Here is a 26190-nt window from a genome sequence, read left to right as displayed (position 1 = left end):
GGTTGCTATATTCTGCTTTTGAAAATTACGAGTCATTTTATCATTGCTGTATCGCCAAAACACTAACAGCAGAAATTTTGATAACTCCCCTAGTGAGTCATTATGTCTAATGTATGCATAAGAAAGGTGCTTTCATTTGTGAGGTCGACGATGCAAACTTACTCACACTTTTTCTCATACATATACACACACAATGCTCCCATTGGCAGCGCAAATGCACATTCAATGCCAGGGAAAACATCAGTTTTAAAACTGCAGGCTCGCTAATTGGCATCACTCATAGGATTCCAAAAAAAAAAAAAAAAATCAGATGACTTGAAATTATTTTCAGCTAAACCACAGCAACTGCTCAGCTGCACCATAATTTTTTTTGCAACTCATTTTCACAGTTCTCAAGATAAAGACAAAAGAAATAAAAAAATTAGCAAATTTGTAAAACTAATGGGTTCCTTCACAAGTCAATTAGGATTTCTGCAAACTACACTTTAATTCTTATAAATTCCTAAAAATTTCAATCTGTATTTAATTATACTATTTTTACACAAATAAAAGCATGGTGAAAAGGTGGGACAATTTAACTAATTCCAGGATAAAGTTATTTACTCTCAGTGGTAGACCAAAGACAAGGATATCTCGAGATAACCTGATCTGCAGGCCTTTCACTTAGTCCAGAGCGAGACTGCTGTCTTCAAAGAATTTGCTGGACGTATTTTCACTGGTTGTTGTGAATTCCCTCCCATTTTCTCCATAACAGTCTCTGCAGGCTGTGGGCAAGTACTTACCCAACAACAGCTAAAGTACTGTTTGCATTCAGCATTTAGCAGCATAGTTAAGAATTGCCTCATTAGTATGAACTGGTCTTCGATAGTAAAGAATACCAGCATCATTTCTTTCAGAGTATGATACCACACCTTTTCCTCCAGAAAAAGATTGACCTCTGTCATATGTGCTTTTTGTCAGTTCAATAACTAAACTTGTTTGCTGATGACATTGTGATCTGTAGCGATAGTAGGGAGCAGGTTGAGGAGACCCTGGAGAGGTGAAGATATGCTCTAGAGAGGAGAGGAATGAAGGTCAGTAGGAACAAGACAGAATACATGTGTGTAAATGAGAGGGAGGTCAGTGGAATGGTGAGGATGCAGAGAGTAGAGTTGGCAAAGGTGGATGAGTTTAAATACTTGGGATCAACAGTACAAAGTAATGTGGATTGTGGAAGAGAGGTAAAAAAGAGAGTGCAGGCAGGGTGGAATGGGTGGAGAAGAGTGGCAGGAGTAATTTGTGATAGACGGGTATCAGCAAGAGTGAAAGGGACGGTCTACAGGACGGTAGTGAGACCAGCTATGTTATATGGGTTGGAGACGGTGGCACTGACCAGAAAGCACGAGACAGAGCTGGAGGTGGCAGAGTTAAAGATGCTAAGATCTGCACTGGGTGTGACGAGGATGGATAGGATTAGAAATGAGTACATTAGAGGGTCAGCTCAAGTTGGACAGTTGGGAGACAAAGTCAGAGAGGTGAGATTGCGTTGGTTTGGACATGTGCAGAGGAGAGATGCTGGGTATATTGGGGGAATGATGCTAAGGATAGAGCTTCCAGGGAAGAGGAAAAGAGGAAGGCCTAAGTGAAGGTTTATGGATGTGGTGAGAGAGGACATGCAGGTGATGGGTGTAACAGAGCAAGATGCAGAGGACAGAAAGATATGGAAGTAGATGAACCGCTGTGGCAACCCCTAACGAGAGCAGCCGAAAGAAGAATAACTAAACAGCCTGCTCTTTCCTCAGTGTTTGGCAAAACACGTTTGTGACACAGCCAAATATAAAAGGTACTTACAAAAGAAACACTGACTGATTTAAACATAAGCTTAAATAAAAAGGAAATCATGGAAAAAATACAAAGCCCTGAAAGTATGCTCTTCTGAATCTTTCTAAATCAAGAGATAAAGAGACCCATTTTTACGTCACTGAATTGGCTTCTCAAATATAAACAAATTATTTTGATGTGCACATCAAACTTATCTTTCTACACTATTTTCTCTCCACCCTAAATTGATTTTCTGGTCATATCTGTCAAAAGACAGTAGAATCTATTTTTCTATATATAAACTATATGTGACTGAGGTGGCATCAGAGATCCATCAGTAGAAAACAACAAAGTTTGAGTTTTTTGAATGTAACATCAAAAGCTATAAGATTAAGTGCATTATCTTGGAGCAGAGTATGTTGTGTGCTGTACAGAGTAAGGGTAAAATCACAACAAACATTAAAATTCACAATATGGCTCACAGCCTATTTCTGGGCAAAGAAAAACAAAAGTTGAAGCACCAACCATCAGAATGCACATACAAGTCTAAGTCCACATAATGCAAAACAGCAAACATTAACATCATGTTTACATGGGGTAGCTACTTGAGGAACAGTCTCAGTTGAAGGCAAAAGAATACAAGGAAGCCATATGTCGTTTGTTCTTTGAAACTGGATTGCCTAGAAGGATCTGTGATGTGCAATCATTCAGAAAATGTGCTGCTTCTTTCAACCCCAAATTAAATATGCCATATGCTGCTGGAGTAAATGTTGTGGTGGGACAACAGAAAAGTAAACTGTACAATGACAAAAGAAGGAGTCTTCGCCTTTACGCTTCTGCAGTATTAGGCTACTTCAGCCATTTGTTGTTTGCTTTACTCCAGTTAAATTTGGATCAATAATTTGCAAGCAAAGGTCCAGTTTGTTCAGCACAAATGATCAAACAATGTAAGCATCTCATAACATTTTTCAAATTCAGTATCTGGTTTAGTTTTTGCTTGCCTTTAATGGAACATGCGTATAGGGCTTCTATTGACTATTATTTCCAAACCTATTAAGTCTACAGTTTTGATTCTGATGCAAAACTAAACTTCATAATAACTCTTTAACCCTACCACAATTACTAAAACTAAAACAGAAACCAATATATATAAAAATAAACATGTCTTTGTCAAGTAAAAACTGAACAAAAAAAATTGATGATAACTAAAGCTAAACTGAATTTCCAAGCAGAATCAAGAAAAATATAAAAATATAAAAACTACTATAAAAAGGCAAAGCTATAATATCCAAGGCATACTTGGAATTGCTGCAAAGATTATTGGGTGTTAGTGGTAGTAATGACCATTTGAAAATCTACACATACCTGTGTATCTGTGAAAATTCAGCTTTATTGTGGTTTGTAAAATGAAAAAGGGTGTTCAATGACTTTTGGCATATAACTGAAAAGCAGTAGTTCAAAATTTATGGACAGCCTGTAGATAATATAATGCCTAATGACTTCACCCTCAAAAAACTGACCAGAGTGTTTAGTGCGCTTAGCACTGTAATAGACTAATCAAGCAGTTTAGATGTGTAGCCAAAGGAGATGTCATGTAAAAAAAAAAAAAAGACAACATCTTCAATCTCAACTACTTACTGTACAAAGAACTAAACCAGCTTGTGTTGCAAGTAAAGAAAATATATTTTCAAAAAGTACCATTTTTATGTTAAGGTTAAAAGTTTATGGAATATCATAAAATTTAAAGGTGCAAAAAAAGCAAACTAAACATATTCAATAAGAAAAAAATTAAATATTCCATTTTAAACACTGAACAGACTTAATTAAATAAATTATACAGATTTAATTAGTATGTGTGCATCACAATCATAAGACAGGTTTTTGTCTATTCACACCTTGCTGATAAAAAATAGCCAAATGCAGACATCTGTGCAGCTACAGCTACAGATTTGCTGTGCTCTTCCTACCAGACTTACATCATGTGACTCTGTCAAACTGTCTGCAGTAAAAGTAATCCAGCTGAGCTCCACGGATAAGCTTTGTTTAGCTTTTCAAACAGCTAGCTACATGTGAGATATAAAGAGCACATGAAGGAACTCAAGTGAGCTCTTTCCATAGATTTTATTCAGTGATACATACCAAAACCCACTTAAAATAGAGCCCTGCTGGTTTGCTTAATACCAGGTGAAAGGAGCTTCTACACCCATCTTTATATATTTAGTAAAATGTTTGATTTACTCCACAAGTATAATGTTGCCTACTATAACTTTGTTCACACTTGCACATTCTCAAAATTTCATGGCTTCTACAGAAAATAATCAGATTAATTTACTTCACTGTGTATTTTCTTTGAGGTATCCAAGAATATTTTATTACAGAAATGCACTTATTTTTAATTTCCCCTTGAGGACAAAGAAGGTATCATCCATCCATCCATTAATCTCTTCATCTATCCATCTATTTTAAAATAATAACATTTAACATTTGGTGTCATTGTTATACACGCATACGTTGCATCCATTTTTTTAGTTTACTCAACTTTTGTGTTTGTGCATGCATCTTTAATTTAAACATTTCTCTTTCATTTTTCATTTATTTGCCATAACCTGCCAATCATCTTACAGTGACACAGATACTTACCAAAAGAGCACTAAAAATCACCTTTCTGGCTGCCATGAAATATTAGGTTTGTAACATACTGTTAATACAAGAAGATTGGAATATAATAGATAAATGCCTTGCTTCCACAAAGCTTTAAAAAAATAAATTTGGGATTCCAGTGTTTTAGCATCATTCCTTTGCATTTTTCATTAATCCTACATTAAAACAGAAATGTAAGAAAATCTAGCAATGTGTCTATTATTGAGAGCACTACACCAAATGCTCTTCCTGGATGCTAAGAAGATAAAGAAGAAAGCAGAGGTTTAATTGCCAAAAAATGATTAGGGGTTCAACAGAGAGAACAACACAAAAAAACAGTAATTTTGCCCAGTTTACAAATCAAATCAATGATTTAATTATTTGACAAGCCATTAGGCTTCATGGTTCCCACTGAGCAAGGAGTTACCACAACTATGGAATCCAATACACTGCAAATTAAGAAACGGATACAGCTTACAAGTCTTACCAATAATTCAATTTTTTAACAAGTTTATTAAGTTGGGACTTAACATCTGTTCATGAAGCCCAAGTAAACCAGGAAATACAAAGAAGTGGTGTTCACTTTTCCAACACAGGAAGGAGTTACCACAATCATGGAATTCAATATTCTTCAAATTAAGAAATTGCCTTAATTTAGCAATATTTCTAAGATGGAGAAAGCTGTCTTAAGACAGTGTTACAATATTACATTTTGGATGGATTCATTCCAACCCTTAAGTCTTTTAAGGTTAAGAGTATTCAGTGTTCTTACTAAGTTGCTAATCACTAAAAGAGCTTTTATTTTTCTTTCTGGAATTAAACAAACTTGATCACTCACCCACAAATGAATCTTCAATAAAGCAGTTAATTAATGATGTAACTGAAGAAATATTATTTTGTTAAATTATAGATTCATCTGATATCTTTAGCATTTGAATGAAACTTAACATTGTGCTCCCAAATTGCAACTCACAGTACACATACAAAGAAAACATAACTGGTGTTAATGCAGACAGGGTTACTGCTTTCGGACTTGTAATGTATACTGTGTATTAAAAGCTCTTTGAAAATTATGAAGTACTCCAAATAAAAACAGTCTACAACAGGCGAAATAAAAAGTTACGTCTGTGTACTAGAATGTTCTGGTCAACTTTTCGTACCAATCTTAACCCAGGGTCTTTTCTAAGCAGACATTTAATGTTTTACCTACTTTGGTTATATCCGTACAGAAAGATGCCTTGTATTCTAAGAATAAGACAAATAATTCAGCAGAGAAGCCTTCTCTCTGACGCTTGCACATGCAATCTTTTTCCATTGATGCAGTCTGAGGTTATTAGTGACAATGTGGATATAACTGGTGCAGCAACCTGGAACTGTTTTTGAATATGCCTCTATGTTTCACTACAATGGGCTGGTGCAATGTTCACAGCACTGCAGCTACTAGCTACCCTAATTTGCAGATGAATATCACAACTGCTCCAACACAATTTACAAATAAAATACAGAAATGATGCAAAGAAATTCTCAAAACAGAGATCACACTTTTTTTACGTTAAGATTATCGCTCCTTAACTGTTTCAAGTCAATTAACCCACTAGAACAGTTGTAAACTGTCTTCGATTCAACAGCTAAGACCATTAGCAGGAAACGTATGACATCACAGTCACCAAACCACTACAGGATTAGTAAGGAAACAATTAGCTTCTTAGAGCTAAGCTCCCCTTCTCCCAGAAAAGAAATGCAACCTACACCCAGAGACAGCTTAGCTTCAGCTGGCCTAAAAATAGTCACCTGAAACATATGGAAGAGTGGCTGGTCTGCCAAATGACAGAAAGTAACACTTTAAAGATTTCTCTCATGTACAGTACCTGCCACTATATTGCTGTTTAGAACAGGTGGGGAACAGCCATTGTTCTGCCCCAAACTTTTTTTTTTCCTCTTGCTAAAGTACTTTAATAATAGGCATCTGTATTAAATGACTATATTTATTATTTCATAAGTTAACTTTTGCTTCATTTAATAAAAGATATACAGTAAAATAAAAAACAGAAAGGTACAAAAACTGAGAGCCTTGCAATTTACTAAAATATGAAAATACATTAAAGTACCATACCCAAGACTATAAAATGCAGAAAAAATTACTATACATAAAAAATTCACACACATCATACAATATACTTGCTCATTTTAGGCCAAAAGACAGAAACTAAATATAGTCCATACATAAACCAATGTTATTAATAAATTTTGAGCATATGGGTTTAATCAAACCTATGAAATGCATAATGCATATAAACACTAGGGCAGTCCCACTAAACTTCACAATTAAAAAATGTCTGCAAACATGAAACTTATTAACAGCAGACATGTTAAAAGTCGAAATTCAGAGGACCTCAGTGACAAAAATGTAATGCACAATTAAAACACATGTATACGTACAAGATACATTTGTGTGTCCTTCAAAATGTTTCAAAGCCTGCCTACAAATACAATGTCTCAGCAACTTAAGACTCACTGGAAGACCTGACAGTATGCCTTTGGACTATAGGAAGAAACTTGTGCAAACATAGTAAGTCCATTTCGTCACAGAAGGCACCCCTACCCTGAAGCATAGATGGTGGACCAATAACAGTAAACATCACAACACTTCAGTTGTCAATAAAAACTTTACAAAGTATATCATGTCAGAATGAGAGAATTTTCAGCATGTATCTTAATAAAATTAAAAGAAATGTAAGCTAATGCAAATTATAGTATCCTGTCTAGCTATATATACCAATGTCTGTTTTCCTTATTTTTCCGATGGGTTCCAGACTGTCAAACAAGCTAAGATGCAAACAAAACATAGACCTGTTTCCTTCCTACCTGGATGGCTCTGAAAGCTCATCTTTGAGTGTTATCCCAAACACTGGCTATCCCACTCTTCAAAGCTTAGCTCGCAGGGCCTGACTGCTCCGCGGATGCATAAAAGACAGAAACCATCCACTGTGTAAGCTCCAGAGTAGGTGGCGAGAGCCAGGAGAAAACGAGTCACCAATGCATTGTGCCTTCCTCCCACTGGGATTCAATTTCAACTCCAATCCCAGTGTTCAAAGCTGTAAACCTGCATTAAAAAAGACAAGACATTATAAAAAAGTAATAAGGCATTTGTGCTGTACCACTGCTTAAATAAACACAATATGAATCTAAACTAGTGTTGGATCAGTGCTAAGATTTTGACTTCAGTGTCAATACCAGTTTTCGGACATCAGTACCTGTACCAAAACAGTTTTGATGCAAATAATAGATAACTCCTAAACCTCATCTTTACTACAGTCTCCCTGATGTAACACACAATTGCTTGCTTCCTGGTGCACCATACCATCGCAGCATAATTCAGATAGCTACTCTCTTGACATCTATGAAGTCCCAATCGCATTAAACCATAATAGATGGGGGCTTCTCCCGTGAATGGCAAAGCTAGTTTACCCCCATGAAGTTTCAAGCCCACCAAAGCAACAAGAGGGAGAGTCAAGATGTAATCCTGATCACACCGAAGCAATCTTCGGGATTGGTCCGATTACATCGAAGCGCATGATTTCACTATGAAACTGACTCAGTTTCGACAACTGCAATAGCAAGTGTCAAGGGAAGGGGGATTGAGAGTAGAGCTGGTGTTTACTTTCAGTACCAAAAATCTCGAAATGCTGGTGCCATACCGGTGTAAAATTTGGGCTTTTCTGTACTTTCCAGTATTGTTATACCACACAACCCTAATGCAAACAGAACTGAAATTTGGTCATATTTAATTCTATCAAAACATAAAAGTGCTTTTGTCCTTACAATTCTGCAAAACAACAAGGTACATCCTGTAGTTAATGGTGTGGAATCATGATCAAGAATTAACAATAGAATCTAAATACAAATTATTACAATGCTCAACAATTTATGAATGATATTACAGAACTGGATTTCTTCCAACTATTCAAACGTCAACAATACAAGGAAAATGAAAGCATCTAAGTGGCTATGAAGACCTAAATCAATTGTATCCCTGAATCAATTAAATGGTATGTCCTACTCTGGTATATTAAGTAAACTCACCCACTTCACTTCTGAACAGAGAAAAGTACAAGGGAACCCATATCTGCATCATCAAAACTGCATAAGTAAAGAGAAAAGGTAATCTAGTAGACCACCAGAGTCTAGTGGACATTATAAATAAATATTAAAAATATATATACATAAAAAGCATACCCAATGTGGAAACTAGGTACCACCTCTTACATCAAGGATGCTGGAAAATCAAATAAACTACAAGCAGAAGCAGGTACAGTACCTCTACAGCTTTTATAAAATCAACAGAATGAGATACTAGGAATATTTTATTAGACCTAACAAAGAAAACTAAAAGTCCTCTCTTTTATTTCTTATGAACAGCATTAGTAACATAATGTAAACTAAGTAAGATCTTCAAAAAAAAAATATTTTTACACTTACCGATATAAAAGAATGTTACTAAACCAAAACATATGTTTTAAGACTAATTAGATTCTCTTTATTCCTCTTAACTATTGTTTAATATATGTTTAGAATTGTTTTATGAGCGACAAAGAGTTGGCCACTCAAGTGCAAGCAAAGTTTATCTATGACAAATATTTTTGGGGTGTAAGATATATAAATGGCTGTGATAAATGCTTTGAGAAGAACAGATGTTAAGAAATGAACACAATTATAAGTAGCAAAAAAAAAAACCAGCTGATAGTGCAGATGGCTGGGAGAAGAGGAGTTGTTGACAAAAACACGTTTTACAACTGAACATCACATTATGCCACCTTGCAGATGTGAGAAAGCAGGTAAAAAGCTATGTGATTACAAGGGGTTTTAATGTGTGCTGCAGTTTTAAAAGGAGAACACAATGTGCAACTACCTATATAATTTCCAACCAATGTCAAAACAATATAAATTTCTGTTACAAGCCTAATTGCTGACTATATGGCTATGGATCATAGAGCTGCAAGAAACATCTTGATAATTCTAGTCCATTTCTTCAATTACATTCTTATTGTTACAACAGATCTAACAACATACAATAATTTGCCTCATCAATTTTCATAGCCAGCTTTATGTGTCACTAAAGCAAGTCCATAACAAACATATCATGGTACACAACAGTCTAATCACAGGGTCCTGAACCTGCAGCCAGGAACACTTTAACATGAGGCCTGGGGTGCTTCTCGTACAGCCTCGTAGTCTTCTCCTTATCAGCCTGTTAAATCACTTCACTTGAACAGTATATAATGTTGCCTTAGTGCTTCTAATTGTGTGTTTTTTTTAATTTCCAATTGATAGTTACTGTGTGCAAAGGGCAAAAAATTAACAGTATGTGCAGACAAAAGCAATCAAGAGTCAGTGCATTCTAAATCCAGGAGTCAAAAAATTAAAAGATGAAGCGAGCTGCATGCAAAGTATGTGTTAGTAGTATGCAGATAGAAATTTAATTCGCTTCCACTTGTTTACACCAGTACTGGCAATGTTTGATGTATATGAGCGCACTTTCTTTACAATGTGCTAAACTAAGTCACATTTTCAAGCACATCTCATAAACAGTTTTCTGCAATCGCAACTTCATTGTTCTGTCACTCACCTGTCTGTCTATAAAGAATTCCTCTACTCGGCATCAGAAAGCCCAATAATATAAACATTGGTTATTTTTGAAAAGTAAATACTTTTATATATAAAGCTGTTCAAGGAAATTGTAGAAGGCATTTTTAAGTTTTACTTAAACAAAAAGGGCTGGGAAGTTTGTTTTGTTTTTAATAACTGCAAAAAGTTGTAGTTTCTCTTTGTTCAGTGCTTATCTTCATTGGTGTTTTTTAAATATCTGATTTCAAAGATTATTAAACAAATATTGGTGTCATTACTAGGTAAACACATATTCTGTAAACATATGAACATAAACATATATTCAGTTTTGTGTGTAAGCCTAACCTTTAGCATTCTTTTCAAGAAAACCTGTTGATTTCTTATTGTGCTGCCCATATAGCTAGATGACAACTAGAGTTGCAGCCCTAAATAACAAAAGGTTGAGAACCACTGGTGTAACCTACTGTAATTGTTAATGGGAACAACATGGGACAACACACAACACAAAAAAAAACAGTCCATTATTAGAACCTGACAAGCCACCAGTTTAATGAAGATTCAGCAGCATAAACAAACAATCAAATTCAAAAAGTAACACTTTAATAGAGAAGTTCTTCAAAATCCTAGGAACATAACCAAAACTTAAAAGAATTTTCTTTTTTAAATTAAGGTGAGAAGAAGAAAACTACTGAGACCAAGGACTTATTTTTAATCTTCTTTTATGGAGCACAGAGGTAAAACATTGTGCATGATATGAGGAACATTATAATATGCCTGTCATTTTTGTGCTCATTTTTCTGGTTCCAGGTGCTATACAGTATATTACCATTTTCTTTGTGTTATGTGAGCTGTTCCCTCTAATAAGGAAGACTGCATCTCCTTCTGTTGGCCTATTTACTAATAACATAAGTTATATTTTGTGGTGTAGACTGCTTTATTTTATATCTGAAAATTTTACAAACAGAAGTAGTAAATTTGTTTGCATTTATTAAGGGTTACTTACAGATACTGTATATCTTAAGTGCAAACAACAGAGAATTAAAGATGTTGCAGCAAAATTTATACGTGAAGCATGATGACGAGAAGTGTGCAAAATGAAAAGCAGCAAATCAGTGCATACATATGTTACATGTAAAATGAAAGGAGAACTCTCAATGTCGGTTTCTTCACAAAAAAATAAGGTGGCATGTTAAATTTAAATATATACTTATTTTGATTAACTTTTAAATTATATTGTTATTAGCAAAATTATTTATTGGTTGCTTCGTCTTTATTGAGGCCTTGGACTGCAGCACAAACTTGAAAATGCCCTTTGTTATACGAGACAGTTCTTCTGCAAATGACATACAGTGTCAACAGCTGTAACATGAAGCTGGATGAGAAGATTTGAAAATTTGCATGTTATTTTTAATATTAAACAGGCGTGTAAAATAAATAACAATCCCCATGTGTTTATTATTATTATTATTATGTTTGTACTACTGCACACTCTTCCTGCCTTTTGTAGCAGGAGAAGATCCCAGTCACTTACTGATTTACTTCCATCCACCTTAGAGTTTTACAGGTTTGTGCATTTTACGTCTAGTACCATTTTACATTTTTGGCCATCTGAATATTAAGTTCAATGCCCATTTGGTATTCATTAAATGGCAAACAGAATCATTGCTGAATATAAGAGTGTAAAATTGGACCAATACAATTACCAGCAATTAGTATCTATGAATCCCTACTCAGAATCCACACTGTATTCAACACATTATTTAACAAAACAGTCCATTTTACCAAAACAGAACAGAACCACAAAATAGCATAGCAGAAGAGATTCACCAAAATTCATGGCACACAAGCAACTCAGCCTATATGCTGTATTTACTCCGAGATTATCCAGAGTGCAAAGTTGTGAAATATCACCTTCCCACTTCAGAGCGTTAATGCTGGTTTCAGGTCAGACTATTTCATGAAAATAAAAAGCAAAATAAACAAATTAAATGTGTAACACCATTCCAAATGCAATTCAACCAATGAAATGGCATTTCTGGCTGACCAGGTTATATGTTTTATTTTATATGATTGGCTAAGATGAAAAGCCAACATTACATCGCAACTCAGGGCAATTCGGATAGATCTGTCTTCTCCGACTTGTCCATGTAGTAGCTACAAGGTCATAGTGCATTCAAGTAGAATTTATGAAATGGAAACTCCGATTTACCATCTGTCCAAGTGCACATGAATCCCACAATAGTCTATAGATATACTAATTGAAATAGAGTGAGTAATGCAGAATATGGGGTTGTCAAGGTATTAAAGGGACTATAGTATTAATAGAGAAAGTTGAAATTGCAAAACTACAATTGGTACTGGTTAGATATAATAATAATGTTACACAGAGTTTCAAAACAAATTTTTCAAGGATGCTCATGATAAGAGTACTGAGATATTTCGTATTTCCCTTAATAACTAAACTCATCTCTTCTGGTAGCACTGAAATTAATCAATAATACTGTGCCTTTAATTGTGAATTTTTTCATTGTGCCTCCATCTTAAATGTGCAGTTTGGAAAAGTGTATTTATGGAATACATACTGCACCAAAATGTTTGGATAATACACCATGGCCTACCTGATTTATTGTGCTCAACACAAAAAACTCTGAAGACTTAAAGATCAAATGCAAAACAAAACAATCTTAAATGAGATATCAGATTACTCTGAGACAATTCAAGAAGGAAAGACAATGTAAACCAAACCAGGCTGATTTATTTCTTCCAGCAAATGGATCATAAAGCTTACAATCTAAATGTACATTACAGCTATACCCAAGAGCACTGTCTGTACTTGTTGGTTATTAAGCCTCTGCTATACTTACAGCTTATTGATTTTATTCCAGCGGCATTTTGGTCATCCTTTACAATACGGGTATGTGCTAATATTTGTTGTTTGGCTTTATTACAGCAGATATAATTCAATGTGGTTGTGGTGATGGCCACAAAGGATCAGCTCATGAAAACAGCTGTAAGGGGTTGGGCGCAAAAGCTTTTAAATCAACTTGAGGCCTTTTTAGTCGTGTTCTTAACTATATTTTAAAACCAGCAATTAACAACCAATACAGTATGAACATATCATGTAAAGAGTGGAAGATGTATAAGCTAACACATTGCTAATGCACCAAGAGTTCATGGCAAGCAATTTTATGCTGATATGTATAATTTTAAAAATGGCTTAGATATGTTCAAACCAAGTATAAAGCAAAGGCATGATCAACAAAATAGCACAAGTCAATCATGTAACTAATCTGCATTTAGCCAAGATGGGAATGTACAGTTAAGAATACCAATCCATTACAAAGAATGACATTTTTTGACAAACCCCAGTACATAATTAAACTATAAAAATCTAGCCACAAATAGGAATGCAACAAAATGTTCCAAACTGAAATTAAATCAACACTACGGTTAGATCAATCTATATATATAAAAGCCAAATACCACTGACTCACTCATCACAAAATCTCCCGAGCCATGAGGACTTGGGACTTGAAATTTGGAATGTAGGTTACCCAAGGCCCATAGGTGCTCACTAAGAAATGGTTTTAAACATTTCATGCTCCAAGCACATTCTGTCTGTAGGTCTGTCCGCTTTATGTCTGTCCGCTTTTCATGAGAGAATTACTTAACGGATTTAGATCTGGTTGTTTTCTATAATTTGCTTGAACTTTCTGCTTGATTTTGCGACTTCTCTCATCGCACTAAGTACCATAGTTCGCTTGCGGTACCAATGTATTTATGCAAATCCAACAGAGTGGGTGTGGGCCTAGAGCAGGGACCTTCCTCATTCACTCACCAGCCTCTCGAGTTAGTCTACATCTCGCCAGTTTGTTCAACAGACATTATCATCTATAGATTGTTACGGAGTAATATTTGACATTTTTGAGATAGAGATCAGAGCTGCATGTGTTTTAGAGGGTAGCTGCTGATTGCCACAGATATCATGGCCATGTGCTTTTCTCCCCACGCGGGGAATGCTTTCCTGTCAGAGCTGAACACAATCAGATATAGTGCCAACGTCTATTGATTTTTAAAGTTTGTCTTGTTTCTTTACTATGTTGGCGAAGCCACGGGGTACAGCTAGTCATATATTGATATTGATAAGTGAGTGCAACTATGGCTCAGTGGCTGGTACTGTTACATCACAATTCTAATGATCGCCAAGCTGAATTTCCTATCCCTTCTCCCCATTGTCTGCACTTTTTTAACACTTTAGTTTCTTCGCACATCCTAAAAAGTTCAGGTTGAATTGATGTATGACAGCTAATTGGCCTACGGCAAGTTCAATGAGAGTGTGTGAACTGGTGAACTTGTAATCCTGCCTATAACCTAGTGCTGTCATCCTTAGAAGGTTTCTAAGTTTCAAAAAATTAGACCAAGGTACTGTAGTCCACAGTTCAATAACAAGTGAAAGTAAAATATTTAACACTATCACTATGTTCATATACAAGTTATTGTAGAGTATGTGCTTCAATAAAAACAAAAAATAAATCTGTCTCCATTTGCCTATTTTTCAAACTCACTAACACCAATGCAAGTGGACAGCCAAAAGCTAAAATGGCAACATTCAAAGCTCTTCAGACTATCACAGAGTACACTCATTCACATACTCACACAAAGCCCATGCCAATCAATTCAATTGTGAGCATCTGTGAAGTTGGAGGAGACCAGAGTACCTGGAAAACAAATAGGGATAAAAGTAGAATACAGAGGTGAACCTTGGATTTGAACAAAACAGTCTGGACCTGTAAATAAGTAGCACTATGCACTACACAAGCATGCTTCCCAAGATTATAAATAAACTAATACTATCACCTAAAGTAACTTGAGAGTTATAAGTACTCTGAGGCAGACAACAATTTTTGATTGAGGCCATCACAATATTAAAAGTAATATTACATACAAAAATTATATTTTTTTATAGTTACTTCCCTGTTTAGTTTGTATTGGTGGCAAAGAACAATTTTTAATCTCATGTTTTCATGAAGAAATGACATAGCAAAGTTTCTGATAGAACAGAGCCCAATAGTGACCAACTCTGGCGAATGGCAAACAATATGAAAATGTTTATGGGAAAAAAAGAAAAAAAATCTCAATGATACTCATGTTGCACAATCCACATGTCACTTATCCAGTCTTGTGTTCAAAATGTGTAAAACATACCTTTCTGCTAAAATATTGTTAAATTGTTACTTTTTTTGAATAAAGACAGCAAATAATAAACATTTCCAAAAGTAAAGCTTTCATTTTCTGTTTATGATTTGCACTATTTACTTCCAAATTCATTACTTAACACTATTTTAGCAAATAGGCATGCATTTTTTACCTTTTGAGCATACAACTGGATAAATGACATGCTGATTTTGTGACACAAGTAACATGGGATTCTTTTTTTTTCATTTTACCATGGATGTTTTTCACATTGCCGTTGTCTAGAGCTGTCACTATTGGGTCCTGTTCTATCAGAAACTTTGTTCTGTCCTTTCTCCACAAAAATATGCAATTAAAACTTTTTCTTAGTCATTCCTACCAACTACATGGGGTAAGTAACAAACAGTATAAAAAATATCATGTTTGAGTGTGGTAATCCTTTAAACTGTTTGTTGCTTACATCATAGTAAACATTTATTTTGAAAAATGCATTTTATCAGTTCTCTGTAGCTGCTCCTTTATCAAAATTCTTTCTGAGATTAACCTTACAACATTAGGAGCAATAACCTTACTATCAAGGATCACCCATTAAACTAGGAAGCAAGAGAGGAAGACTCAGTATGATCTCAGTAACTGAAGCAGTAGATGAACAAATAGGAGGTTTGCCATTGATTTTCATAAAATACTTTTCTGGTATACTATATACCACAAAAACACTGCTGAATGCCAAAAGGTACAGTCAAAGCGGAGAATTACAAAAGGTCAAAAAGAAAAGCAGCGGAAATAAATTATCATTTATCTAAAAAAAAAAAAAAACCACACACACATTTAAACAAATGCCACTGAGACACTACTAATCAACACTGTAAAGCCTATGGGATGTCAGATGCTGTTATTCTTTGCTGTTTCATCAGATGAGAAGCACACAATTAAACATACACATCAAACAAAATAAATTTTTCTGATGCTTAACAAGAAAAATATATTATTTTGAAAGATAAAATAATAAGGACTATAAAGTTAAGAATATGAAAGATGAAAAAAAAATCCTGGCTTAATAATTCTATCAAATTTCTATCTATATTTAATAAGCACATTTGTATATGAAGCTCCCAACCCTCAACAGAATAACAAAAAACACTATTACTAGACCAGACAATAGTTGCTAGTATGTCTAACATTAACATGTACATTAAGGAAATCAGGGTACCAGTCACGGACAAATACGTTGTACAATGAAAGGCACATGCTTAATAACAACACATTTTTTGTTTAATGACTGTGCAAATATACCCCTTTCATTGAATATACTGTACATCGAGTATACAAAGAGTTGCTTTTTCCAACTTCGTCTATTAGGTAAGATCAAGCCTTTTTTATCTTCTAGGGATCTTGAGATAGCTACTCATGCATTTATTTTTTCTCGTCTCGATTACTGCAACTTGCTGTATGCTGGGATTAACAAATCCTTGATACACAGGTTACAGTTGGTCCAAAATGCTGCCGCTCGCTTTCTGGTTGGGGCAAGAAAGTATGACTCTGTCTCTCCTATTTTGGCTTCTTTACACTGGCTGCCTGTCAGTTTTCGAATTGATTTTAAAATCTTGCTGCTAGTTTTTAAATCTTTACATGGGCTTGCTCCTGCCTATTTATCTGAACTGTGTCTTTTACATCAGCCATCTAGAGTGCTTAGATCTTCTGGTCAGCTGTCTCTGGTTGTCCCTCGTACCAAGTGTAAAACCAAGGGGGACAGGGCTTTTGCAGCTGTTGCACCTCGCCTGTGGAATTCTTTACCTCATCATATAAAGGAGTCGTCTACAATTGAACTGTTTAAAACAAAATTAAAGACTCATTTCTACTCACTTGCATTCAGTGACCTTCAGTAATACTGATGGCTTCCTCTTTGTGATTATATTACATTTCTTCTATTTTTTATGTATATAACATTACTTCTATTTATTATGTATTTTATTTTATGTTCATATTTTTATATTTTATTTTTATTTATGTTATATGTTAATTTGTTCTATTTTTGTAAAGCACTTTGGTCACAGCATTACTATGTTGTTTTAAATGTGCTATATAAATAAATTGACATTGACACTGACATTGAGTAACTTAAAAAAAAAAAAAAAGTGAACTTCTTGAAACCAAGAACATATGTTTCTTCATTGAAGTTTAAATGTACCCTAAGTTCTTGTCTATAAGCCGCGGCTTATCTAAGGAAAAAAGTTGTGAAAATGAAAAAATAGAATATCGGTTTATACATAAGTCCGTCTTATACAGCAATCCCTCCTCCATCGCGGGGGTTGCGTTCCAGAGCCACCCACGAAATAAGAAAATCCGCGAAGTAGAAACCATATGTTTATATGGTTATTTTTATATTGTCATGCTTGGGTCACAGATTTGCGCAGAAACACAGGAGGTTGTAGAGAGACAGGAACGTTATTCAAATACTGCAAACAAACATTTGTCTCTTTTTCAAAAGTTTAAACTGTGCTCCATGACAAGACAGAGATGACAGTTCCGTCTCACAATTAAAAGAATGCAAACATATCTTCCTCTTCAAAGGAGTGCCTGTCAGGAGCACAGAATGTCACATAGATAGAGAAAACAATCTCTAGCAAACAAATCAATGGTGCTGTTTGGCTTTTAAGTATGCGAAGCACCGCGGCACAAAGCTGTTGAAGGCGGCAGCTCACACCCCCTCCGTCAGGAGCAGAGAGAGAGAGAGAGAGAGAGTTTGTTTTTCAGTCAAAAATCAATACGTGCCCTTCAAGCTTTTAAGTATGCGAAGCACTGTGCAGCATGTTGTTTTCAGGAAGCAGCGTCCATATCGTCTAGGTGTGCGAACAGCCCCCCTGCTCAATCCCCATACGTCAGGATCACAGATAGTCAGCGCAAGAGAGAGAGAAAAGTAAGCAATTTAGCTTCTCAGCCATCTGCCAATAGCGTCCCTTGTATGAAATCAACTGGGCAAACCAACTGAGGAAGCATGTACCAGAAATTAAAAGACCCATTGTCCTCAGAAATCCACGAACCAGCAAAAAATCTGCGATATATATTTAAATATGCTTACATATAAAATCACAATTTAAATGACCGCTACACGCGCGTGTTGACTCGGCGACGCCCAGAGCAGAAAGAACACGCTCCGGCCGCTCCAACCGCGCCATGCGGGGAGTGAGAGAGACGCCAATATCTCACACTCTCTCCCCCCTTAAAGAAATTAAATGGGTGCGAGTGAGACCACTGACCTCCCCCCCTTCTATTAGTTATAGGTTATAGTACGTTCAGCTTATCCATGAGTCTGGCTTATCTATGATAAGATTTTATTTTAAAAATTCGTATGATTTTTGGTCTCCGGCTTATACACGAGTCCGGCTTATAGACAAGAACCTAGGGTAATAGCAATTTTTTATGTAGTATGTATTACTACCGTTTCACCTATGGATTCTCAAAGAATGGCAAAGGCATTGTGCACAACTCCGTTCTTATGCGTTGAGTTTTAGTTAAGAATTCCAATATCTTGTTTATAATAAATTTTTAAAAAGCTGAAAAATCTTCTCATCGGTTTATTGTTACAGTGTTTTAGTGTTAAAGATTTCAGATCGTAATACAGTGAAATGTGTCAAAATCCTGAAGTGGAGAGTGAATATGTCTCATACTCATTATATCAGAATCAAAATACACATAAATAGTCAGATGTAGTGGTATGTTGTGGCAACCTCAAAGTCTATGAAAGTTTTAAACTCTTACTCTTTAAAAAGAGTGTCATTCCACTTTAGGTATTACTAGCAAAATACCCGCGCTTCGCAGCAGAGAAGTAGTGTGTTAAAGAGGTTATGTAAACATATATATACATATACATATCTACATATACACATATATACATATATATATATACATATACACATCCACACATATATTATATATATACACACACACATATCAACATATATATACACATACATATACACACATACATACACATACATACATAGTGCGTTGTAACACGGGCTGTGATTGTTACAAGGTTTAAATAAAACAGAAATATATACCTTTTATTTTTACTTCCTTAACTTGTGGAGGGTTTATCCTGTAGCAAAGCCCTAACTTTTTTCGTGAAAGCCCGTTTCAGTCAATAAGTCTTAAAAAGAGGTGTAAAGATATTGACAATAAGCTACGCACACCCACCAAGACATGCAATCGTTTAAATCAAGGTGCGAGTCGAAAAACACCATCCCATACTATTAGTTAACGATTAACACATTTCTATATGTATTGTAAGCATACAATACAACTGATAATATGTTGCGCTTATTTATCTGGTGTACCGACATTTTTGCGAGTTTAACGGCTGAAATCTAACGTGGTTTGTGCCCTTCAGAATGAAAACAGTTTGCATTTACCTTTTTAATAAAAGGCGAGCTTTTAAGCCTGAGAAATCACCCCGTAAATGCACACGTTTAATTGCACATGTTAATATGTATGCTTACACAGTATTAAAAGACACTCAACAACGTCATTTACCTTTGTTCCCGCGTTTGATAAAAGGCGAGCTTTTAAGCCTGAGAAATCACCCCGTAAATGCACACGTTTAATTGCACATGTGTTAATAAGTATGCTTACACAGTATTAAAAGACACTCAACAATTAACGTCATTTACCTTCATTCCCGCGTTTGACTCGTGCTGTAAATCTCTTCCTTGTTTTCAGTTCATGTGATTACCTGGGGGCGTGATGATGGAATATGTGACTCCGCCTCCTCCATTAGAGTATATGGACAAAACACAGGTTCCAGTTATGACCATTACACGTAGAATTTCGAAATGAAACCTGCCTAACTTTTGTAAGTAAGCTGTAAGGAATGAGCCTGACAAATTTCAGCCTTCTACCTACACAGGAAGTTGGAGAATTATTGATGAGTGAGTGAGTGAGTGAGTGAGTGAGTGAGTGAGTGAGTGAGTGAGTGAGTGAGTGAGTGAGTGAGTGAGTGAGTCAGTGTGGGCTTTGCCTTTTATTAGTATAGATAATAAAAAAAATCACTTTCCAATAATTTGATAAACCTCTCTAGCTGAAATAAGAAATTTACAACATGAGTTTCTGGATGGTGTTTGACTGTCTTCAAACAAGGATATACCTGAATCTTGTCGGAGTCGTTTTTCTACTACTGTTAGGCATGCCCTTTCATCACTGGGTGGAAATCATTCAGCTTGAATGATGTTTTAATCAACCCAATTTAAAGGGTATACTATCACTCTCACAGTTGGAAAGAAAGATGAATGAAACTTGCATGATTTCCTGGAAAGCTGTCTGTTTCAATTTGGTTGTTTTAGAGTGTATTCACACTAGGCACTTTTATTCTGTACCATGCCCAAGTGCAATTGTCTCCCCTCCCTACTCCCCAGCTGACTTGCGCTCACATTGAACTTAACGTTCTGGGCCTTGGCACACTTTCATCATGACCATGCGACTTTGTGTAAAGCCAAACCAAGATCTGAACACCGAGTGAGAGCATCCATCCATCCATCCATTTCCCAACCCGCTGAATCCGAACACAGGGTCACGGGGGTCTGCTGGAGCCAATCCCAGCCAACACAGGGCACAAGGCAGGGAACCAATCCTGGGCAGGGTGCCAACCCACCGCAGCGAGTGAGAGCATGCATTTCAAAATGATTTTATTTATTTTGTGTTATTTTGTGTTTTTTATGGAGTCGTGTAGGACAGGATGATGCTCTGCCCTCTTACAGATTATCTGAGTGTGCAACATAGCGTTATGCTGTTAATCGTGCTGTACGTACGAGAAGATTATTTTATGGAGACAAATGATTTTAAGGAAGGAATGCACAGCCTTTCTTGCCAATTACAATGCATGTTCATCTGTAAGGCGAGAATAAAAACTTGTTTTAACTCAAATGGTATCGAATGAAATGAGAATTGCAGTATCTGACTTGTCGCATCATTGACGTCACATCTGTTTTCCGTGCTTGTGCATGTTTAATGATCATACTGCCCCCTAATCCTACTGAACCATGCCCAGGAACACCTCTTCCAAGCAGGCCAGAGCACAGTACAGTTGGCCCAGCACAAAGCAATCACACTAATCATACGAACTAGACTTTGGGGGGTTACATGCAGACAAATGTGCTCAGGCATGGATTCAAATTGCCAGTGTGAGTACACTCTTAGATTGTTTCAGATTCTAGGTAATGCTGCATAATATAATCAGTAAAAAGATGGACTTGGGAACCCAAAGTTTAACTGCCTTTCTACTGAAATAATCTGATGTTCCAGTCTTTCTTCTGATAAAGATGCATTTGCAGATCCACTCAAGTCAGAGTTGTTCTGTGCCTGTGCTAGAAATAGTGAGATTATATGTATGAGTCTACAAGTAAAACTACTAATGACTCATGTGGTGTAGGCTCATTAAAATACAATTGCATGCAACAGTCAGGCTCAACATGAACAGTTGCTGTTCTCTGGCAACCACTTTTTGTCCCCTAGTTACCAAGAGTGGCAGCTACTTTACTGATAAAATGGCTTTTCGACAATAGATCACAAATGGTCAGCTTTTGTTTCGCTTAGTCAACAGATATCGGTGTTTAACTTGCCAATCGTTAGTCAGTTTTACAATTAAAATAAAATGTAAGCTGCACTCATGTGCACCGCACTTCCTGGCTTTCCTTTATATGGGTGAATATTATACAATCATCCAGCCACTGTGCAGACGTGTGTGTGCCAGGTGTGCACGCAACAGGAACAATAAATTCTCTTTTAACTTTGGTAGACAAACGTGAAAGGGCTGAAAATCCCACAAAATTTTTTGCTGTGTGGAAGTATGTTAAAGTGTGTGAAAATGAAAGATATACTAACTGCAACCTGTGCCAGGAAAAGGTCAGCCGTGTTCAACCTAAAGCAAAGATATTAAGATCACGCCACACAGCAGAACATGCTGATTCTCAAAAACTTTCATTGCAGACAAGTAAAATCAGTGTACCTTTGAAATATTTGTTCACCTCTTTTTGATTGTTTTTTCAAAGTACTGCAATATTAACCAAATTCATTAAACAATACCATATTATAGCAGTAATAATTATTTATTTTTATTTGAATACAATTTACAAAGATCAAGACACCCAAAATGAAAGGAGTAACAGAAATACAGCTGAATATTTTAGAAAAGGGACATAAAACAGAAGGTGAGCAGGCAGAGATAACAGGCACAAGTGTCTGCTGTTAGACTTATTTTAAATTAAAACATGGCATTTGCTATAATAAATCTACTGAAATACTGTATGTAACATTGTAATTTGAGAAAATAATAAAAATTCTAATTTACTGCAGCCCGTAAGGAATCCCTATGCTGTTGCTTAAGCTGTTATGATTTGGGGATTTATGCCAAACATAGGAAAACTTTTGCATGTGTGGTAACTCAGCCCCGGACACAGACAGACCGACACAGATAGATCCAACACATGTTTTTATTTACAATATGTACACTAAAGTCCCGCACCAGCACATAGTGCCCCAGCACCAATCACCCTTAAGTCCGGGTCTTCCAATGCCTTCCTTCTCCGCCTCCACTCCTCTCCTCCAAGCTCTCCAAGTCTTCCTCCCAACTCTGGCTAATGACTGGAGGGAGGCGGCCCCTTTTATTTCCACAAAGACCTGCTCCAGGTGCCCATTGATGAGCTTTCCTGAGGCACTTCCTGGTGTGGCGGAAGTGCCGCATGAGTACCCGGAAGCACTCCGGGTGTCCCTGGTATTTCTTCCGCCAGCACCTCCAGGTGTGGCGGAAGTGCTGACGTCCAGGGCTCCTTACTCGTCTGGGCGCCCCCTGGCTTCCATGCTCAATTCTCGTGGCCCCCACAAAAACCAGGGCGGCTGCCCTCTCGTGGTCCAGGGGAGGCATAGTCCCTCTCTCAGTCCTTCTCGGCATCCTGGCTAGGCACAGCCCCAGCTGCCCGCTACACATGTTATTTGGGTTCAGGGAAAAGAAGCATTTTTTGTATTTAAGTTCAAGAAACATTAGTTTATCTTTTCACTAATTCTTCAGAAGTGAAAACAGAAAAGTGCTGTTCTCCAAGAAAATAGATTGCAGGAAAAACAGTTCAGTGTAGAGAGCTCCCTACTGAGGCTGGACAATAAAAGACCAAACTGTGCTGCTGCTGTACTACATGCTCACAAACAGCCGATATCAATGCTTCATTTTAATTTGGAGGTGGACTCTTTCTGAAGGTAATCAGATTCAAAATGCAACATCTTTCCCAAAAAAAACACATCACAGGTTAGTCTGAACTTTTAAAAGGCAGTGCAAATAGAATTTTAAGTCTGAGCTCAACAAATGCATATTGAATTTATAGTGGCCTATACTTTGCTTTACAGTAATCCCTCGCTATATCGCGCTTCGACTTTTGTGGATTCACTCTATCGCGGATTTTATATGTAAGCATATTTAAATATATATCGCGGATTTTTTTGCTGGTTCGTATATTTCTGCAGACAATGGGTCTTTTAATTTCTGGTATATGCTTCCTCAGTTGATTTGCCCAGTTGATTTCATACAAGGGACGCTATTGGCAGATGGCTGAGAAGCTACCCAACCAGAGCGCGTATTACGTATTAAATAAAACTCCTCAAATATATTGTGAGCACGGGGGCTCTTCGCACCCCTAGAGGATACGGCCGCTCCTCAAAAAACGCTGAAAGATTACCTTCACATTGCTCTCTTCTTTGCTGAGCTTACATATGGCTGCTTTATCAAGCGATATGCTTCCTGCACGGTGCTTCGCATACTTAAAAGATCAAACAGCACGTATTGATTTTTACTTTTCTCTCTCTCTCTCTCTCTCTTGCTCTGACATTCTCTGCTCCTGACGGAGGGGGTGTGAGCAGGGGGGCTGTTCGCACACCTAGACGATACGGACGCTCGTCTAAAAATGCTTAAAGATTACCTTCACGTTGCTCCCTTCTGTGCAGCTGCTTTGTGAAGCGACATGCTGCACGGTGCTTCGCATACTTAAAAGCTCGAAGGGCACGTATTGATTTTTGATTGTTTGTTTTTATCTGTCTCTCTCTCTCTCTCTGACATTCTCTGCTCCTGACGGAGGGGGTGTGAGCTGCTGCCTTCCTTGCAACTGCTTTGTGCGGCGGTGCTTCTTATACTTAAAAGCCAAACAGCCCTATTGATCTGTTTGATTTTCTTTCTCTCTCTGACATTCTCTGCTCCTGACGCGCACTCCTTTGAAGAGGAAGATATGTTTGCATTCTTTTAATTATGAGACGGAACTGTCATCTCTGTCTTGTCATGGAGCACAGTTTAAACTTTTGAAAAAGAGACAAATGTTTGTTTGCAGTGTTTGAATAAAGTTCCTGTCTCTCTACAACCTCCTGTGTTTCTGTGCAAATCTGTGACCCAAGCATGACAATATAAAAATAACCATATAAACATATGGTTTCTACTTCGCGGATTTTCACCTTTCGCGGGGGGTTCTGGAACGCAACCCCCGCGATCGAGGAGGGATTACTGTATAGCATAAAGTAGACTGTAATTTTCCAAAGTAAAGCAACAAATGATGCTTTCTAAATTTTAGAAGGCTCCCAGGGCAACTTTTTAAAAACAGTCCTCATATGTTATTTAATCATATTTAAAGTAAATATGCAATTTAATAATTGCCAAAGTGACTCAATAGTTAATACAGCATCCTAAAATAAAATAAATACAATATTTCTAGTTTCCCCTTCCCACAACTTGAAATTGCATTAAGCAGGTTTGAGGATGCTTGGTTACTCATTAATCAAATTATTGTTTTGTTAAAATTAAGTTAGAAGAAGCCATATTATATATAACAAAAAAGTAAATAATTTTAATTTTGGCAAATCAAAGAACATGATGACAGGGAAAATAACCTGAAAATAGACAACGGCATTGCCGAAAATAATATAAGCATGACCTTGAGCATTGCAGCAGATGCAAAGGAGAACTTTTTTCTGCTTTGCATAATAGGCCTATTATCTACACAGAAGACTAAATTAAGCTCACTGAACATCAGGAAAGGACAAGAAATGAAATGAATCTGAAAGTAATTGAGACATCTGATATGCTTTCCTCCTGCTGTTACCTTTGCTTTTACCAAGAGGGAACTATAAAGAGAGACAGTATGCCATAACAAAAGATTCCTTAGGAAATCACTGCTACATTCATGGAAATAATCAGATGCATTTTCAATTTTGACTGCATTCTAATTCTCTTTGTGTGGTTAAATATTTACAAGATTTATACATACTTCATGCTGTTCAAGATTTTCAAATACTTCATCTTGTAAAAGCAAATGTAAATGTACAGTACTTCTAAATAAATACACTACAGGACTAAACCTCATCAACCCAAGTTTAAATTACATACTCAATCAAATCTATTTATTTTATATATACAGTATACAGGATAGATAGACAGACAGATTTTTTTATTAGACAAAATTCTTAAAAAATATTCTTAAAAACATCCATTCATTTGGTTTGTTGTTTAAGTTACAATTACAAAGCACCCAAAACAGAACTTTGAGACATCTACTGAATGTTAGTCTAGTATTGCCTTAGAGACCTTAACAGTTTGTATCTTAACCACATATTCCATGCAATTCTAAAACTTCTACAGTTTACAGAAAAAAAAAGATTTCAATATAGGTTCCTTGTCAAATCGCATATTGATGCACTAAATGAAAATTGTACAAATGAATCAATTCAAGTATTATAAATAGTAAGGCGACCTCTGAAACATCAGGTAAAACAAGTCACGGAACCCTTTCACCTCCATCCTCTTCATTTCAGCATTTTGATGACGTGTGCAATGACAACTTCTAAGTACTGTTAAGTGATCCCACACTGGCACCTTTCATAATAATGGGCATGGAAGCAATGGTGAGGCTG

General features: G+C 36.4%; 1 protein-coding gene across 1 annotated transcript in view; it reads right to left on the bottom strand.

Annotated features, from left to right (window-relative positions):
* hdac4 (histone deacetylase 4) overlaps window positions 1–26190 on the bottom strand; it is a 552364-nt gene that overhangs the window by 474492 nt on the left and 51682 nt on the right. The window contains 1 exon segment of the mRNA XM_028807299.2: window positions 7306–7543. Within this exon segment, the coding sequence (XP_028663132.1) occupies window positions 7306–7327 (22 nt within the window). The 5' untranslated portion in view covers window positions 7328–7543.

This window comes from Erpetoichthys calabaricus, chromosome 8 (genome assembly GCF_900747795.2).
Source record: "Erpetoichthys calabaricus chromosome 8, fErpCal1.3, whole genome shotgun sequence".
Lineage (NCBI taxonomy): Eukaryota > Metazoa > Chordata > Cladistia > Polypteriformes > Polypteridae > Erpetoichthys > Erpetoichthys calabaricus.
Note: the sequence above shows the minus strand (reverse complement) of the source record. Positions and strands in the feature narration are given on the sequence as shown.